The sequence below is a fragment of the Schistocerca cancellata genome, chromosome 3, assembly GCF_023864275.1.
Source record: "Schistocerca cancellata isolate TAMUIC-IGC-003103 chromosome 3, iqSchCanc2.1, whole genome shotgun sequence".
In the NCBI taxonomy this organism is placed as follows: Eukaryota; Metazoa; Arthropoda; class Insecta; order Orthoptera; family Acrididae; genus Schistocerca; species Schistocerca cancellata.
In genome coordinates, this window is record NC_064628.1 from 563,936,767 (window position 1) to 563,952,120 (window position 15,354).

At 42.9% G+C, this 15,354-nt stretch overlaps 1 protein-coding gene across 1 annotated transcript in view; it reads right to left on the minus strand.

Moving 5' to 3' along the window:
* LOC126176430 (potassium voltage-gated channel protein Shab) overlaps window positions 1–15,354 on the minus strand; it is a 478,681-nt gene that overhangs the window by 368,691 nt on the left and 94,636 nt on the right. Inside the window, exon 4 of the mRNA XM_049923587.1 lies at window positions 12,313–13,156. Within this exon, the coding sequence (XP_049779544.1) occupies window positions 12,313–13,156 (844 nt within the window). The remainder of the gene's footprint in view (window positions 1–12,312; window positions 13,157–15,354) is intronic.

Genomic DNA, 15,354 nt, shown 5'->3' on the forward strand with positions numbered 1-15,354 from the left:
GACGCGAAGCTCGTCCCACCTGACACTGCCTCTGCAGGTAATGCAGCGCCGCTGCCGTCTTGAAGACTCCGTCCACAATTACGAGGTAAGTCACTTGGTAGATCCTAGACTGCAAGGATTAGGTGGGTACTAGTCTTCAAAGCAGTGGTTCCCAACCTTTCTGAGATCTTTACCCTCGAGTGCAATTGGATGTTAGCTAGTATGCATCACCCCCTACCTCCCCCTCCCCTCCTCCCTTCGCTCCCTCCACCATTGTCAACAACGTTACCTAATTTTGCTTTATAATGGACAAGATATTTTTTGGATACTTTTTTTAAATGACGAAAGATAAATGATATTTAGTTTTTGTGGGTGCTTTTTTTAAACTACGAACTAATGCTTCAGTCAAGCAACTGGCACTGCTTATTTCTAACAACTCTTTTTTTATACAATGACGACGCAGTTCTCAATGCGTCGCTAATTCTACCCACAACTTATTCTCAGTAAACAAAGCTAACTATCCAGATTGAGGGCAGACACTTGTTCCTCTTCCTAGCGACACTTGATTCGTCCACACTTGCGAGTTCCTAACCTACCCCATTTATCTATCCGGGGACAGAGCACCTAACTTTTAACTTGGAAGAAGAAGCACGTGTCATTTCTGGTGATTCATTACATCGTTAAAGGCTAGGTTAAAAAGCAAACTAAAAAGTTCGTGGTCTCATCAGTACTCGATCCCGCAGCACTCTCCGTTTCCAGGCGTGCACTGCACCAGTTGATCACCAGATTCAACAATCAACTAACTTGAAAAGTGTGCACTACACTGAGGCGTACTGTTTGTACCGCAGTTGATTGGTGTACTCCTTACTTCAGGACTAGCAGAAATTGGAAGACTTCAGGCTGCCAATGCTTTGTGTGTAAGCAATGTCACTAATAATAATAATACAATTTAGGCTCTACAGTAGTGTAGTAGTCATTACATAATTGCTGTTGTGTTTTGATGCGAATTAGTCGTTTATCGTTGCGAAGTGAAGAATAAAACAGTTTCCGATCTATTTCTGCAACTACCTGCAACTCGGAGAAGGCATTTTCATGAGATATTTAAGCATACATGATGTGTACATACGTCTGAGGTTTACTGTCATAGGCGCACTGTACGTAGTACGTGTGTAGTGGGTGCAACTTGTAAGGAATATGATGCTGATACATTCGTTTCACTAGCTGTAACCTCCTGCACATTGTGTGACGTTTATTGATAGTATTCAAAAAATTGTAATTACTAGTCTCGTATGCAATGAGTATTACAGTTTTTCGAAATAGTGATAATAGTAATGGTCTTTTAAAAATAATTTCGTTTCATGACGGAAATACAACTGAACCCTTTCGTTTTACCCCTCAGAGATTTACGTTTTCCCGTCCCCAGCGGTACTTATCCGCAGTTTGGGAAACAGAGCTCTAAAGTAAAGATGATTGCTGTTTGTTACGCCACATACTGGAAAGGACCGCCACAATCTTGAAAAACGAGCCATGTATTTTCAAATACATGCTGGAAGGACATTTTACTAACTGATCGTAAAGTTGTAGCTATGGTTCAGAATTTTATTTACAAAAGCTACCACTTTTCCTGAGAATACATCATTCATAAAAGAAATTTGAATTATTATCTCCCTAATCCGTTTTAAATTACTGCCTGCGCCACTGCAAACTTTCTTCGCGAAAAAGCAGTGGGGAGCGATATCACAGCAGGTGGGGATCAGCCTGGCACCATCTCGCTTAACTCAGTATTATGAAGACATCGCAAGTCAGTGAACTTTTTGAATACATAGAACTGTGACCAGTAAAGTTAAAAAAAAGAAAAAAAAAGACTGAACTGCCTCAGTTGCATTGTGTTTCATTAATTCTGTCAGTGTTGTAATGTGTTGCTGCAATGCAGACACTTAATTTTTGTTTCTTGTCATTGACGTCTGAGTTGTACAATTAGCAAGAAGCTTTTATTTCTTAAGTTATTGCTCTATGTGTTGGGCTCGGCTTCTTCCACGAAACTGAGAGTCACCGCCCAGAGCTGTTAGTCAAAGCACTGTATTCAGAACACAGGTTAGTGTGGAGTATGACTATGAACAAGTGTTCCTTTGGGATATTGGGATAAGTCAATTTCGTTTGCAACGCCAAAGAGCGTGGAAGAGAAACTGTTGGTGGTAGCAGCCTAGCCTGTTACCAGGAGCGCTCAGTTTCTTGTACTGGCGTTTGAGACCCTGACAGAGCGAGAGTAGAGACTGCCACTTGTCTGCGTAGAATACTCGTTTCCGTCGCCAATTACTTATGATTTTGACAGTGAAGACCTTATGTTATTGAATATGACTCAATACCGTAACCGAAACAACTTCCGATAGCCGAAACATTCTTGTAACTTGAATAAAAAGCCAGTTTCTGTGAGGTCTAGCGCTTGGTACTTTATAGAGTCGCGATTTACATATCACAAGCGTTAGCGAATGTTACAACTCCTTCCATTACGACACCACCGAAGGAGCGCAAATACAATTCGTCGTGTGACTCGACTGGAGAGTGGAAAAAGACAGAGTTGATATTCTACATTAATTGTACCTAAAGATGGAACTGTACTATCCACTTTGGCGCATCGAAAGGCTACTACTGTTGTCACAATACTGTTCCACACTATCCAGTCTCAGTTACAGCACGTCGGTATTTTGTGTATATTCTGCGGAAGTGTTTACGGCTGCTCGTGAAGGGACAGCGTCACAAGCACAGTATATCCGTCGGTGGCTATTTTTGATAGTCAAGACGATGGACAACTTTTAACTGTCGTCATGTTTCATGCTAGTGGGCCACTTGGCTATGTCGATCGCATCTCGTCTCTTCCTTTCGTAGGTAAGTGTCTGCCTAGCTACCACGAACTAATTATTTCCTTTGTTCATTTCGGTGACCTGTAACGCGGGTTTGTGCTGTCGTCATATCCATATATTCGTACTCTTCAATCTGTGTTATGATAGGGCACCCAGTCTCCCAAACGTAAACTACTACTCTCTTGCAGGGGACCTCATAAGCTTGCGGTGGGTGCAACGTATCGGCCTCATCTTTGATGGTATTCAACAGGTGTCTGATTATGTTGTTATCCAAATAGATCGCTTTAATATTGACTTAGCGAAACAGTTTTCGCACAGTGGTATAAATTTGTAGCTTAGTTGTTCGCCCGCTAGAAACCGTCGCTGTTCTTTTTTGTGGTCATAATTAGATTAATTTCTTCTCCGCTGTAACCGTTACCTATGAAGATGATACGTAGCTCTATCAGTTTTGACTTTACATCCTCAGCATCACAAATTTTGAGAGAAGGTTTGGTCAGCGTGTGTAATGCCGAGCTTTTGTGCAGCGTGTTGTGGTGCGGCATAGCTCGCGGGTATCTGTGAGTGCGTTCGCAAGTGTACCATATGGCGACTATTACTTGTATATTTCCACTGTAAACTGCCTGCTTTGGAGCCAGGCGTAAATATGCTGGTGGGATTTACGAAGTACTATTTATCCTTGCGGCCAGATGACCAAAGTATCATTAAAACAGCTAACCAAGCACTTTAGTTTCAGGTGTGCGGAATAACGTATGATCCTTCACCTGCTAATGGTGAAAGGATGTATCTCGTTACTATTCCTTCTATCTGCTCTTAAAACTTTCATTTCCACTTGACAGAAACTGGTCGTGAAACAGCGACGCACGATGTCGTGTATGTCGGGGGCATGTAGCTCTTCTAAAAGTTTCACCACCTCTTCCAGAGCAATATTGGTGAAAGGCTACATCGCGTCAAAACTATTCATGCAGCCGTGGGCGAGACGGATATTTGCTTTAAAACTGTAATGAAATTGACTGCATCCTTCAGACATGATGGTGTATTGCTCACCAAGTACGGCAACGTTTTAGTTAGGTGTTTCGCCAAGCTGTACGTTTGCCATTTAATCCCTTTTACCTTTAATCTTAGCCGACATGCTTCTTATTTGCTGCACTTAATATGTCATGGGTGTAGTTGGAACTTCACAGGTTGGCCTACTGGGTGTGTCAGATTCAATATTCACTTCCTTAAGCAATGCTTCCATCTGCACGATAATCTCAGCTGAAGGATCTTGCTTACTTTCCTTATTCATGACGTCGTTCCAGTCACAACGTCAACGATTTAGCTGTTGACGTTTTGGCCAAGGGAGTCAACTTAGAACATCAATAAATTACAACAATCAGATTTGATGTTGCTCGACTTGGGCGCGCAGCGTGGGAGTCAGTTGTGATAGTCATTCAGAGTCGACTGGTCGTTAAGATAAAGCTGCCGTAGTATGCCTTTGGTGGCGTACCTGAATAATGTTTAACGATAGACAGAGTGTAGGGAACGTCGTCCCAGAATGAATCATGGTTCAAATGGCTCTGAGCACTATGGGACTTAACTTCTCAGGTCATCAGTCCCCTAGAACTTAGAACTACTTAAACCTAACTAACCTGAGGACATCACACACATCCATGCCCGAGGCAGGACTCGAACCTGCGACCGTAGCGGTCGCGCGGTTCCAGACTGTAGCGCCTTTAACCGCTGGGCCACACCGGCCCGCAGAATGAATCATTTCAGAACGCATGGTGTTATTAGAATCTCATGTCATGATTTCGTCACTGTGATGTCACAACTGTCATATACAATGATGTTATTAAACCAGTAGTAGCATCTTAGTCTGCTGTACAATCTGAACATCATTCACTGATAGTTACATGTTATTAATTAATCAACAAGTCATCGTTAAAAAAACGAGAGGTGTTATTATCAATTACTTGAGACAAAGAAAAAGGAAGGGGAGCTCTAACGAAATGCAGATGTTGTGTCCCACCTTCAAAACTAACGACTTTAGCGCTAATAACAACAAGGACGAAACGAACAGGTAGAATAACCATACATTGCTCTTCTACAATTCATGCAGGGAACCAGCGACAATCTGGAGAAAGAAAAGATTAGAGACCTGCTGAGGACCACCAATGATGCCGCCGATACGCTACACACACCGACTGAGTAGTAGTTTGCATCGGAGGGACGAGGCGACCTATCAGAACAGTGCTTAAAGAGCGCGAGCGTAATATGCGGATAGGAGAACATCATGTGTCAACGGTGACAGCTATTTGAAATGACTGTGGGTAGCACGCGCAGAAGGAGGAGGCATGAGTAGTGCTACCTACCCAATATAAAGCGCAATGATGGTTACACGCTTCCGCCCTCTTGGCTGCTAGCATTTGCTACTGTAAGAACAAACAGCGCTTGTCAAACTACACAGCATCAAAGAAGGTACAAACGGACCGATCAGTCGTATCCGCCACTGTGTAGCACAGAAGCAGCGCTACGTTTGAAACACAGATACCTATTTTACACCAATCTAGATCAATAGAACTTAGTATTTAAAAAGGAATGAATAACTGAGCCTCTTCGTTTCACTCCCGATATCAGATCATATGATGAACTTCGTTTACTCTCCTTTTAAGGAACTTTTGGGGCAAGAGTGAAGAAAGTGTGACATAGTTAATGTTGAACTGGCCAAGAAGGATTACATACGGAGACGAAGGTCACTTGAAACAGTGGTAAACATTACTACATCATTTTACAACGTAAGTCGATCAGCAGCTTGAAAGAATATGGTATAACAGTGAATGATCATAACGAAAATCGGAAGCGAAAACTTAGAACTAAACTCTGCTGTTGTACTGTTACTGATAATCGTGAAGTATGGCTTACTGTGAAGAAATAAATTCTTTTATTATTTTATTATTATCACTATTTCTTGCAGGTTTCGGAGTCATTCCACATCGAGGAGCTATCAGAAGAATTTGTGAGTGAATGTGTTTGTTACTGTTAGTTTTATCGTATTTATTATAAGAAGTGATACACCCTGATCTTTCACCAGTCAGCTGTTGTCTCTAGTGTGGGTATGTAATTGCACGTTATCGAACGCAAGAAATTTACTTCGTTTAGGATTATGAAGGGCCTCATAGACACTAAATATTTAAGCCAGAAGTATATTTCTTAAAAATAAATAAACTAAAACTAAAATTCCGCCACCAGCACCACGTTGTGCACTCAACGGTGGCTTTGCCCGCATTCAGTGAGTGGATGGGTGCACTGAGCAGCAAAGAGTCTTCTAGAGACACGTGCGGAAGGGGAAAGGAAGAGGGCACTTCCCTGCGGTATTTCTGCAGTGGTTCCTGTAATATTCGTCTGACTTCGGGGAAGGGCGATAAAGACTTTGCATGTACTTAGCAACTTTATAATGTGAGATCCTTGTTAGTATCTACAAAGCACAACATGCGATTGCGTGAAATGGGAATATACTGCATCCCTTCTCTCTGTGACATGGCATAAACGTGAGTGGTGAGGTCATGAAGAAAACGACCGTGATGCGGATCGCATAACGTATTAAGGAATGTTTTGGTCAAAATTTTGTATCCCAGTTATTTCGTTCGTGGTGCAGTTCGTGTACTTGTTCGCCTGTAGGTGGAAGACAAATGGATAACAGTAGATAAGCGAATTTTGATGTTTTGTTTGCGTACTAATTCTCTTCTTACCTTTTAATTAACTCGCCACCTGAGCTGCTGTGTAGAATATGCGTTAATTGCCAGTACCAGATAAATTTATTGAACATAAATAGTGAAAACTATCTGGTATCTTTTGGAACACTTTGGTATGTACACGTCTGTCCCCTATGTGTCAGTGCAAACGACAAGGCTGAAGACACATGTTACATGGTGCTGTTCAGTGAATGCAACCGACAATGAAAATACAACCATTTCTTGGGTGGTGGTTTACTCTTATGTTTAGTTTAAAGTATCTAGAGATGTGACAGCACAATGCGTAACATGAGTAAAAGTAGATGACTCCTGTCAGTCTACGGGATCGCACCCCCTTTGCTTCCAACATCATGCGAGACTGCGACGGCACTTCGAAGGTATGGGTGGCAGGCGCCGCAACGGTTGACGTTTGGGGAGCCGTTTGTTGTGCAGCCGCCCGACGACGTAGGGGTGCATAGGGGTTGTAGCAGGGTAGGAGACTACCGTATGGCACCTACACTTACCGTTGGAGTTGTTTGTGTCTGGCAGATAATCTGTCGGTCTTCCCTCATCGTGGCACGTGGAGCACGTTCAGACCCTGCTTATCGTGTATGTGTGTGTGTGTGTGTGTGTGTGTGTGTGTGTGTGTGTGCGCGCGCGTGTGTGTGTTTGTGTTTGTGTATCTTTCGCTAGTTATCGTCTCCATCAGCGAGCAATCGTGCTATCCACGGTGTACAATACGGGAGCGGGATCCCGCAACCTGCCGCAGTTTCTATGCAGCCCGTCTCAAAAGAGGATATGTGGGCGGACAGACATCGAACCTGTCGCCCGAAACATAGTGCAAGAGCAAGTGATACCTTCAGCACCCGACTTTGTAGTGAACAACATGGCAGTTGGGGACTCTTTTGTTTGACGATACCCTCGAGCACGACGATACACAATTTAGGCTGTCACAGATACCGATGTCTCTGGTCCGCAGCACTCGATACAAAGAGGACCGAACGAAGTTCTAGGAACAGTGCAACAGAGTATCAGCTTCTTCGTGACTCCATGAATAAGTATGGTCGTGGCTAGGCACGACCACAGAATTCAGTCAGCAGCCATTAATACAATATTTGCTACACAGTTCTCAGTGCGACGGAGGTCGCACTGTGTGTCTTCAGCGGCTGGTGACGCGATTCACCCATTGAATGAGCCCCACAGTCAATCACACGCAGTGCACGTTGTGCTCTTTCCCATCTCTTTCAGGCATCACACTAAACAGTACCATTATCTACAGTATGTGTAAAACGATGCAGTCGAAACTTGCCTCTCCCTCCCATCACTATTCCTATCACTTTATACTGTTAAGTGGGCTCCTAGGAATCATTACCAGTTTTAAACTACGCTTACTGTGTGGTGGTAGGTGCTAAGGGGGTAGTTACCAGGCCCCTCCCACAATTTACTTCCCATCTCACTGACCTGTCAGTCACAGTCTAGCGATGTCGTAGTTTTTAGTGTAGTCGTTTCCAAAAAAGAATGTCTGTGTACTAAAGGGACGTAATCCACAAGCGATCCTTCAGCGATGCACCTAAAGAAGTCAAATCACTCTGTCCTTCAAATCACCAACTGCATTGGATAATGGAGGTAGCTGCTAACAGTTTTACACATGTACTCTGAAAAACTGGTTCATCCGTAAACATTACTCTAGGGGTTGTACTGCAGCGTGTTATTTATTTTAAGGTCATTCAATTAACTTTTAATGACTATTAAAACGATTTTCCCCTTACGAGATCTTTTGTTAAAACATCATAAAGTTTTTAAACGTCGAGATTGGCCACTTTCTGCTTTTGAGAACTAGCGTATAAAATAATAGTAATGGAACCCTAGAAGATACAAAAAGCCTTATCATACAAAAACACTACAGTTTAACACTGCAATTAAAAAGTGGTTTACTAATCATCACTGTCACGAGTGTGCAACCAGGATTGTTGTTTCAACAGACACTACTTAGAGTAAATCAAACTAGTAAAAACGTTGTATACATCAAATATAGATTAGTTGCTTTATAAAGCACGTTAAACCAAGCTACGTACAGGAGTAAAATTGGAAAAAAGTCTATTGAAGCTATCAAATTTTAGCATAAGGCCACCTTCTATGTGTACGAATTTGAAAATAATAGCAAAGTTGGAATTTGTCAATGCCGACGTCTACAGTTATTTTTTCCCATAAATCACAGACTTGGGCCTACAAAGGACAGCGGTAGGCTTTAAGAAATTCCATATATGTCTGACATTGGGTCAGCTGCTGGGAGCCATCTAAATTGTTATATTATCCTGAAATATAAGGTACACAAAGATCGCTTGTAAATCTTTTTATTGATTACCAGTTTCGACAGATTTGTGCTGTTATCATGGGATTTTGTAAGACATTAATGGATCTTCATGATCTTTACAACTTACAAATCACATAGTCACCATGTGACTTGCAAGTCGTCAAAATCATAAACTTCTGTTAATGTGTTACAAGATCCGATGATGACAGCACAGATCTGTCGAAACTGGTAATCAATAAAAAGATTCACAAGCATGCTGATGTTTCAGACTAATATAATTCATAAAGTTGTGGACCCACACATAAAAGTATTTAATGCTTAGCCCTCAGATTCAAATTATAGATCTACTGTTAACGATCATGAGGTTTTTGCAGACATCACAGTTAATATGTGAATGCATCTTAGTAAATGAAGCAAGAAATCTTTGCTTATAACTAATCCTCCTATGACAGTTGCATAGTAGCGTCATTGGTATCTAACGCGGGAAACTCACCAACGCACCCCCTTCAGGTTCAGTGGTAAAATGTCCCTGTGGATAGCCCGTCAAAAACTGAACACAGATCAAGCATGAAAACAAGAAGAAGGTGTACTGAACTGTGTAAAAAGAAGAAAAATAGGAACAATGAACCGTCCACGCTCAAGATGTGCAACATTAAGCGAGTTTGAGTAGCCATGGAGTCGTGATTGTGTGGTCACGGTGTTGGACTCCGGAGGGAGAGACCCGTCTTCAAACCTCCCTCATGGCCCCCTCCCCCTTTGTTTTTCTTTTTTCACAAAATTATGGACTGTCCGTCCGGTCTGTTCGCTGTATTCAAATTTATTTATGTGTCGTGCTGTGACGTCTATTGGCAACAGCTAGGTGTAAGGAAAGGACCTGCAGACGTACGTACCTTCTGTTTGTTCTACACAAGCACCACATGTTATGATTCTTGAGTTTCGTTTCGGAAGTTCTGACTCTTGATTCCTTTCTTGTAACCTATTTCACACTCATTTATTTGTTGTTTCCATTTCTGTGAGAGGTCTTGGCTCTGAGCACTATGGGACTTAATATCTTAGGTCATCAGTCCCCCAGAACTTAGAATTACTTAAACCTAACTAACCTAAGGACATCACACACATCCATGCCCGAGGCAGGATTCGAACCTGCGACCGTAGGAGCCCCGCGGTTCCGGACTGCAGCGCTAGAACCGCACGGCCACCGCGGCCGGCGTGAGAGGTCTATGCGGCATGTCGCCAGCTTTCACTATTCGTCACATTTACTTGCGACGGTAATATGACCTTGCCACATGATTCGTATTCTATAACCAATGTATAGAATGGCAATGGCCAAGACTACAGAAGGAGAACAGACACATCAAAGACCGGACGGAAAATTCATAATTTTGCGAGAAAAATAAGGGGGGCGCGAAAGAGCTTTGAACGCGGACCTCCCGCTTTGCAGCCCAACACAGAGACCACGCAGCCACGACGTCGTGGTTCTTGCAGTTCTCTCGATGTTATACATCTTGAGCTTGGACCGTTTACTGTTTTTATTTTGTTCCTTTTTTCACATTTTAGTATACCTTCTTGCTGTTTTCATGTTTGATATGTGTTTAGATTTAAACGGACTATTCACTGGGCGTTTTACCATTAAATCCGAGGGGGTGGGAGAAGAGGGTGCGATGGGGAGTTTCCCTTCTAAGTATATCCAAACTTTATCAGGCCTATACATAACTAAATGTAAGAAACACATTGCAGTGCAGAATGCTCCTCAACAAATACAGCATTGTGTACCGTGTCTAATCTAATAATAAGGCAACATTTTTAAGAATATTTAGTGCTGTAATGTGACCATAAACAACAGTTAACACACTTACAAACTTAAAGTTCACTTTCGGCTGGAATTCTACTGTGAATTTGTATTACATAAGGGCAAATCGCTTAAGACGTAAGATTCCACATATTTCTTGAACGGTTCGAGATATCGAAACGACGTTACCGGCGAGCGAAGGTACGCAGAACGACACGTAATTTTGTTGCTTGTTTTTTTCTCTTAGCACCTATCATCCTGGATATAAGACAAATACAGTCTTTTTAAATTAAAGAATCTAGTTGCAGTAGAAATCTTCTGAAAAGACGAAAACTGTGATATACCGTTGGCGTTGAAACGTTTTGCACAAATATCCGAAAAGTGTACTAAAACTGAAAGGCAAGGCGGCCGAAACGCCACCAAGTGTCGTCCTCGTGCTAGGCTCCGCCCTTGTATAAAGCCTCTCGAATCTTTACAAAAGCTGCTCACTGAAACGTGAGTGCGTTCAAACATCTGAAGTAGCTTTCATGAACCTCTTCTGTTACGCTAGAAGTTGCCAGATAATACCATTTACAAAAATTGCAGTTGATCCTGTATCCATTCGTTCAAAGTTGGACCAAGAGAAAATATATTTTATCTTAGTAGTTTTTCTTACTTGGTGGTGTTTACACAGTAAAAGACTTACATTCCAATTTTAGAATGTTTCTGGGACACTTTTTCTGTGTGTCATTAAAAATCGGTATATCACCGCACTAGTCTTATCAGGAACTTTAGAATGCTGTTAAAAGAAATACATCGGTGTGTTAAAAAGCTATACATGTTTGAATATTTCCGCCGATAACAGACTTAAGAGGATTATACACACAAGAGAATTATTTGCCCCTCTGCGTCCTATCATATGCCGAAAGCCTTGGGTCGATATCTTCAACTGTTCAAGAAGTATTAGACTGTTACATCTTACACTACTCACCGTCTATAGCGAAAACGTGTTGAAAGTGTACAATAATTTTTAAACATATTGTTTGCAAACAAAAAAGTATGGGTAATGTTATTCATGGATTCTAGCCTTACTTATTGCTAGAACAGTTCCATATTTAAGGCTCAATAACAAGTACACTGTTTTTGTTCTGCTGATTTATGTTTATTTCTAACTAGTTTAGGGGCTAATTGACAATATTAAAAAACATGTTAGGTATACAATATGAATGAAGAGTGCTCAGTTTCACAGTTTCTCAGCTAGTGTTAAGACCTCACTTGCTTCAGCATTATAAAGAAAAAGCTTGTAATACTATAATATTGTGTAGTATAACTGTTTATTACGGTTAATATTGTCCATTGCGTGAAGTGTAATTTCAGCTTTAAAAAACAAGTTTGTGGCTAAAAATTCTAAGCAAGTGAATTATTTCTTGCTTGTAACGTTTGGTTACCAAAGAACTAGTGTCCCTCGCAGACACTAGTCAGTCATCTCCTGAAGATTGCTCAATAACCCGAAAACTGGTTAGAAATATAAAAAATCAGTACGACAAAAACGGTGTACTTGTAATTCAGCCTTAGATATGAGTAACATTTTTACGACTGGGAATCAGCATTAGTACTGGCGTGAAAATTTCGACACGTGACGAGTGCGTTCGTCAGCGAGTGCAGCCGCCCGCTACTCACCCGTGTCCACGATGACGTCGATGAGGTCCATGCTCTTGGCGAAGGCGTCGCGCAGGTTGATGTGGTGGAAGGAGACGATGCTGCCCTCTCGCTTGGCCCTCTCGAGCGCCTCCCGCCGCTTCAGGGCCTTCTCGCGCCGCATCTGGTTCTTGTAGAACTCGGCGAAGTTGTTGACAATGATGGGAATGGGCAACGCGATCACCAGTACCCCACAAATGCAACAGACACTTCCTATCACTTTCCCGAGCGGGGTGGTGGGGTAGATGTCGCCGTAGCCCACGGTCGTCATTGTGATGCCCGCCCACCAGAAAGTTTCGGGAATGCTGATGAATTTGGTGCCGGGCTCCTCTTTCTCGGCGAAGTACGCCAGACTGGAGAATATGAGGACGCCCATGGCGAGGAAGAGCATAAGCAGGCCCAGCTCCTTGTACGAGTTGCGGAGCGTGAAGCCGAGGCTCTGGAGCCCCGTCGAGTGGCGCGCCAGCTTGAGGATGCGCAAGATGCGCATGATCCTGAAGATTTGGACCACGCGGCGCACGTCTTGGAACTGGTCGTTCGCGTTCTTATTGGTCTCGAGCAGGAAGAGGGAAACGAAATACGGGAGGATAGCGAGCAGGTCTATGATGTTGAGACCGCCCTTGAAAAATTTCCACTTGTTTGGGGACGCGCTAAAGCGTAGCACGTACTCCAGGGTGAACCACGTGATGCAGACAGCTTCGACCATCGCGAGCTGCGGATTGTCGAAGTTGCCCTTCTCGTCATTGTGCTGCAGACTGGGGATGGTGTTGAGAGTCAGCGCGATCGTAGACAGCACTATGAACAGGATCGAGATGACGGCTATCACCTGCAAACGTCACGGCCGTGTTCCAGAAATCTGCTTTGTAGCCATGCCGAGGGCATTTGATGAATGCATCAGCAGGAATTTGTGTGCCAGCGGCAGTTATTCGCGTCCAGGCATCATCTGTTCGTGGAACTCAGGCATTGAGGAGAATGCCACTTTCTGTCGTGAAACACCTTGCCGGTATTCAGAATGACTGGTATTTAATTCCTCAGGATTTGTATTTTAATGTTACTTACGCCTTGGTTCATCAAATCGTATGGAGAGGTTTTATGAAGTGGTCCATAATGTATGAGTGGGATCTACCATGTTAGGTGGGCCTGTGGTAAAATGTTTGATTTGGATCTCTTGTTCCTTCTTATTTACGTTCCGTTCTGACATTATTTAAGAATTTCTGCCAGAACACAAGAATTGTATATCACAGGACTAGACTTCTGAAGGCAGTAAACTTCCGCCTGTTTGTTACGTACAACACACATTCCTTTTCACAAATATTCTTCACTAATGGAAGACAAATGAAGTGACTAAATGTTTAAAAACTGATCTCCATAATTCTACGGTAGTCCACGATCTCTATTAGTTGTAAAATATGTGACATCCAGGTAGCTTAGTTAACTCTTATGAGGCCACGGAAACAGCAATACGTCATGAAAATGGAATAATTCTTATAAGAGCAAAAATTCGCATTATATCACAGTGAAAACTCAGATACGTTGCATGATGCTGTTATTATACAATAAGCGAAAGAGGCAACTGCAACAGAACTAGTCAAAAACGTCTTTGTGTTTTTGAAGTACGTAGACATACATTTCTCTGTTAATCAGTCTCAAAAATTTTAGGCTGCACCCACGCTAGTTTAAAACTAAAATACGTCTTTCATTTTCTTGTGATTTTCTTAATGTTTGTAAACAAGTCCTGTGTACATTGCTTATTCTGACAACACTTTAAATAGGTCTCTTTTATAAAGCAGCTTCAAATTTTACCGCTTTAAGTACACTGGCGTCCAAATTTAAAGCAAAAAACCGCTCGTTCCCCATCCTGTTTCTAAATCACGATATAATCATACGGACTGTCAACAGACGTCCGTACGATCGTGGTCAGCTTGGAAGGCGGCATTTCGGTCAACGGAAAACCACGCCAACAATGGCGTCAGAGCACTTATCAAACGGAGTGGTGTTTGCCGGCTAGTCCTACATCCACAATCGCTGTGTACACTCGCACAGACGTTGCTGTATGGCACAGAGAAGACGCATACCAGACTGTCTGCGGTGGAGGATCGTAGGAAGAATGGAAGCAGGACAGTCGAAAACGAATGTGGCCGATGGCTTAATGTGAACTGTTCTGTTGTTTCTCAGATGTGGCGACAGTTTACAGAGACCGAAGTTGTATCCCAAAAACCAGGGCAGGGCCGATCACGTGTGACATCCGAAAGGAGGGACCGTTATTTGGCTGTAAGGGCAGGGCGGTACCGCCTTAGTACTGCGTTGCAACTGGTATCGGATCTTGCAGCATCCACTGGACCTATTGTATAGAGACAAACAGTGTAGAGAAGGCTTCGGAAGAGTTGAAGAGTGGCCTTTTATTTTTTTCGGAGAACTGCTGTCTGTGTACCTCTACGAGTCTTCACAGAAGAGAACGTCTAGAGTGGAGTCATCAACATACCACCTAGACTGTCGAAGTGTGAGCCATTGTTCTTTTCAGAGATGTGTCATGATTTGGCCCGGAGAGTGATTCTATACGGATTTACATCTGAAGGTAACGTGGAACACGATTTCGGGTCCCGAACAATGTGGAAAGAGACCGATATCGAGGAGGACAGCTGAAGCCTTGGGCGGGGATTATGTTGAACACTCTAACATCTCTCCATGAAATTGTACAAGTGAATCGACAAGATTTAACTGCCGTCAAGTACCGTGACGAGGTCTTGGGACCTCATGTACAATTGTTGCGAGGTGCTGTGCACCCAAACTGCATACTGATGGACGATGCTGGATGTTTTCTTGGAGCGGAAATTCTACACGCATGGCTTGGCCTGTTCGGTCTTCCGATCTGAATCCCCTAGAGCATGTCTGGGATGCACAAGCCAGACGGGCTGCATCACGTCAGTATCGACCAACCACACTCCAAGACTTACGAGCAGCTCCACAGGAAGAATGGGTGTTATTGCCTCAACATATCATTGATGACGTTATTCATAGGGTACT